Raw genomic sequence first — 3,373 nt, 5'->3', positions numbered from 1 at the left:
TATTCAATCTATATGCTGAGAAGTAATCCGAGAAGCTGGACTATATGAAGAAAAACGTGGCATCAGGATTGGAGGAAGAATCATTAACAACCTGAGAACCTGTAGTGATACCATCCTAGAAATCCAAGAGGGGTCACTATGAGTCAGATCCAATTCCACAGCAGTGATTTTTTTTTTTTTAGAAGATCCGTTTAAAGCAATAGTAGTGATTCCCATTCCCTGGTACTTACTAGGCGAGCTCTGGTAGCATAGTGCCTAAGGCATTTGACTGCTAACCAGAAGGCTGGCAGTTCAAACCCACCAGCCACTCCTCAGAAGGAAGGTTGCCTCGGAAACCCAAGGAGGGGTTGCTATGGGTCGGATTTGACTGCACAGCAATGGTTGCCTGGTTGGTACTTACTAGGCATTCTAGAATGCCCAGTTTAAAAATTATTTCAAACCAATACTTAATTAACTTTGATTTTTAAAAAATTTTAATTTAACTGCTTATAGAGGTAATAAATCACCACTCATCTGTCAGTGTGTCATACTCTGGCCACTTGCATGTTGCTGTGAGGCTGGAGGCTATGTCACTGGGTCACCCATGGTGGCCAGGTTTCAGTGGAGCTTCCAGACTAAGACAGACTCAGAAGAAAGAAGATGCCATCCACTTCTTAAATAATTGGCCAGTGAAAACCTTATGAAAAGCAGTGAAACACTGATATAATGGACCAGGCAGTGTTTCATTCTGTTGTATAAAGGGTCACTATGAGTCAGAGCCAACTCAATAGCACATAACAATAACAAACAAGAAGAGGTAATAGACATCCATTGTAAGAAATAAGGAATGTAGAGAGTACGGTTCAAAGTCAATTGTCAAAAAAATGGAAAACCATGACTCCTCACACAAATACGCAAAAAAAAGGTGTCAAAGATTTATTTTAATTCTTTATTTAATGAGGAAACCAGGAAGATGTTGCCACTGACTCAATGGAGAGAATTCAAAGAACACACATATATAAGCAAATAGGCACATGAAAAGGAATTTTAAAATGATTACAAAACTGGTTTACGTTCCTTAGGCAAAAGTCAGTTATATTCCACGAGGACAAATTCATTTGCATTTCTATGGTCAAAAATAGTTTTTCTATAATGCACATAGTTACAACATAGTTCGAGGACAATTAATGACCAAAGGACTCTATGTAATCTGATAGACGTGCTAGATAGTAAATTCCACCTCCCACGTTTTTCATCCACTTCAAAGTCTTTTACAAATCTGAAAAAGAAAATAAAATCCTGTATAACCTCGTACCCAAAGTACACTCACTTTGATTCTTTTAAGTACACACCATCCTGAGTGTATAAGAAAATTTTAAAATGGAGCCTTTGTTAACCAAAAAAAGAGCAAAGTTTATTAAACAAGTGCAACATTTTGGGACTTGATTCTCTACCGGATGGACTCTCCAGATCAGGCTGGAGTGAAGTCCCTACACACTTGCCCAGCGCATCTCAAGCCCGCGGAGAACACTTGGGGCCACCCATACCACTGAAGTCAACAAAGCAAAACGTTAGGAGTCATCAGATAACCGCTGTGAGTCGCTCCGCCAGTGGAGGGAGGACAGGTTATATCCTCTGAGCCAACCGACAACCGGACAGAGAGAAACAGCTTCGGAACAGTGCTTCGCTGACACAGAGAAGCTGAGCAGCCAAGGAAACAGGTGCGGTCGTCCGCCCGCCCCGCCCCTTTCCTTCTCCGCCCCTAACCGGCCCGGCCCCTCAGGGGAGCGCGGAGGAGCCAGGGGCGGGGCGACCTTTGCTCTGTATAGGAGCAGACCCAGCCCGGCAGGGGGGGCCCGAACTGCTTAGTTGCCAGCCGGGGTGCTTTGGATCCAAGGTCTGAGCCCGAGATCGCTGTGCCCAAGGGGGTTCCCTCCGCTTTCTACTCTTACCTCCGGCCCCTCCCACGCAGGACGGGTTTGGCCGCTGCTGTCGTCTTTGGGCGCCGGCACCTCGGGCCCGGGTTTCGGTCTGACCCGCCCGCGAGCTGGTTTCGATTAGAGTCGGCAGCCGGGCGGGAGGGCGGAGCGACCAGCACCTGAGGAGGGAACAAGGGGCAACCTCAGCGTAGAGACGCGGACGCCGCGCGGGAGACAAAGAGCTGCCAGGAGCGAGAAGGCTGCTGGACTCCGCCGGCTTAAGGCGCCCACGCTGACATCTGGAACCAGGCGCTCTCTGGGCGCGCAGGAACGTGTGAGGAGCGAGCTCTCCAGGACGCGTCAGCGGAGAACTCTGCAGGTGCGCCGTCGAGCGGAATGCGGACGCCTGTGGTGATGACTCTGGGCATGGTGCTCGCACCTTGCGGGCTGCTGCTTAACCTGACCAGCACGCTGGCTCCCGGCTGGCGGCTGGTTAAGGGTTTCCTGGACCAGCCCGTAGACCTGGTGTTGTACCAGGGCCTGTGGGACATATGCCGCGAGCAGAGCAGCACCCAGCGCGAGTGCGGCCAGCAGGACAAGTGGAACTATTTCACGGCCGAGCCCGTGCTCGTGGCTCGGGGACTCATGGTCACATCACTGGCCACAACGGCCCTGGGACTGCTGCTCGCAACGCTTGGAGTGCGCTGCTGGCAGGACGAGCCCCACTTCGTGCTGGCCGGCCTCTCGGGAGTGGTGCTCTTCGCCGCAGGGCTATTAAGTCTCATTCCAGTCTCCTGGTACAACCACTTCTTGGGGGACCGCGAGGTGCTGCCTGCTCCGCCAAGCCCGGTCACAGTACAGGTCAGCTACAGCCTGGTGCTGGGCTACTTGGGTAGCTGTATGCTGCTTTGGGGCGGCTTCTCTCTGGGACTCAGCTTCGCGCCCTGGTGCGAGGAGCGCTGTCGCAGCTGCCGAAAGGCGCCTCCCGCAGGCGAGCGCCGCAGCAGCATCAGCACAGTGTACGTCGACTGGCCCGAGCCCGCGCTCACGCCCGCCATCAAGTACTACAGCGACGGCCAGCATCGGCCGCGGCCCACCGATCGGGGCGCTGCCAGCAAGCCCAAGGTCGGCTTCCCCATGCCGCGGCCGCCGCCCAAGGCCTACACCAATCCGGTGAACGTACTGGACGGGGAAGCGGCAGCCCAGCCTCGAGGCGCCTCCTCGCGCAGCACCCGGCCCTGCCACAGCTCGCTGCCCTGTGACTCCGACCTTTAAACGGTGCATCTCAGTCTGCCTTGTTCAGTCACTAGCCTGAATTACGGACGGAGGGTGACAAAGGATTCGCCCCCCTAGATCCCAACCCTGAACTGCTGCCTTGCTGCTCACAAGCGCAAGGCTGGGAATAGAATCCGGGTGACTTCGTATAACTGGTTTGGATGAAGAGCTTCCTTTCCTTCTTTCTTTCCAAAGGGTAG

General features: G+C 52.9%; 1 protein-coding gene across 1 annotated transcript; it reads left to right on the top strand.

Annotated features, from left to right (window-relative positions):
• The first annotated feature begins 2,294 nt into the window (after positions 1-2,294).
• CLDN23 (claudin 23) lies at positions 2,295-3,173 on the top strand. The gene has a single exon (XM_007948873.1). It carries the CDS (start codon positions 2,295-2,297, stop codon positions 3,171-3,173), a length of 879 nt encoding a protein of 292 aa, XP_007947064.1.
• The last annotated feature ends 200 nt before the right edge of the window (positions 3,174-3,373 follow it).

The sequence above is a fragment of the Orycteropus afer genome, unplaced genomic scaffold (genome assembly GCF_000298275.1).
Source record: "Orycteropus afer afer isolate SDZICR_OR568_19922 unplaced genomic scaffold, OryAfe1.0 scaffold00230, whole genome shotgun sequence".
NCBI classification, from domain to species: domain Eukaryota; kingdom Metazoa; phylum Chordata; class Mammalia; order Tubulidentata; family Orycteropodidae; genus Orycteropus; species Orycteropus afer.
The sequence above is the reverse complement of the archived record's forward strand: the minus strand, read 5'-3'. Positions and strand labels throughout refer to the sequence as shown.

Bases quoted from the DNA above. Each gene is read 5' to 3' on its own strand.
- CLDN23 (XM_007948873.1), top strand. From the start codon at position 2,295: ATGCGGACGCCTGTGGTGATGACTCTGGGCATGGTGCTCGCACCTTGC.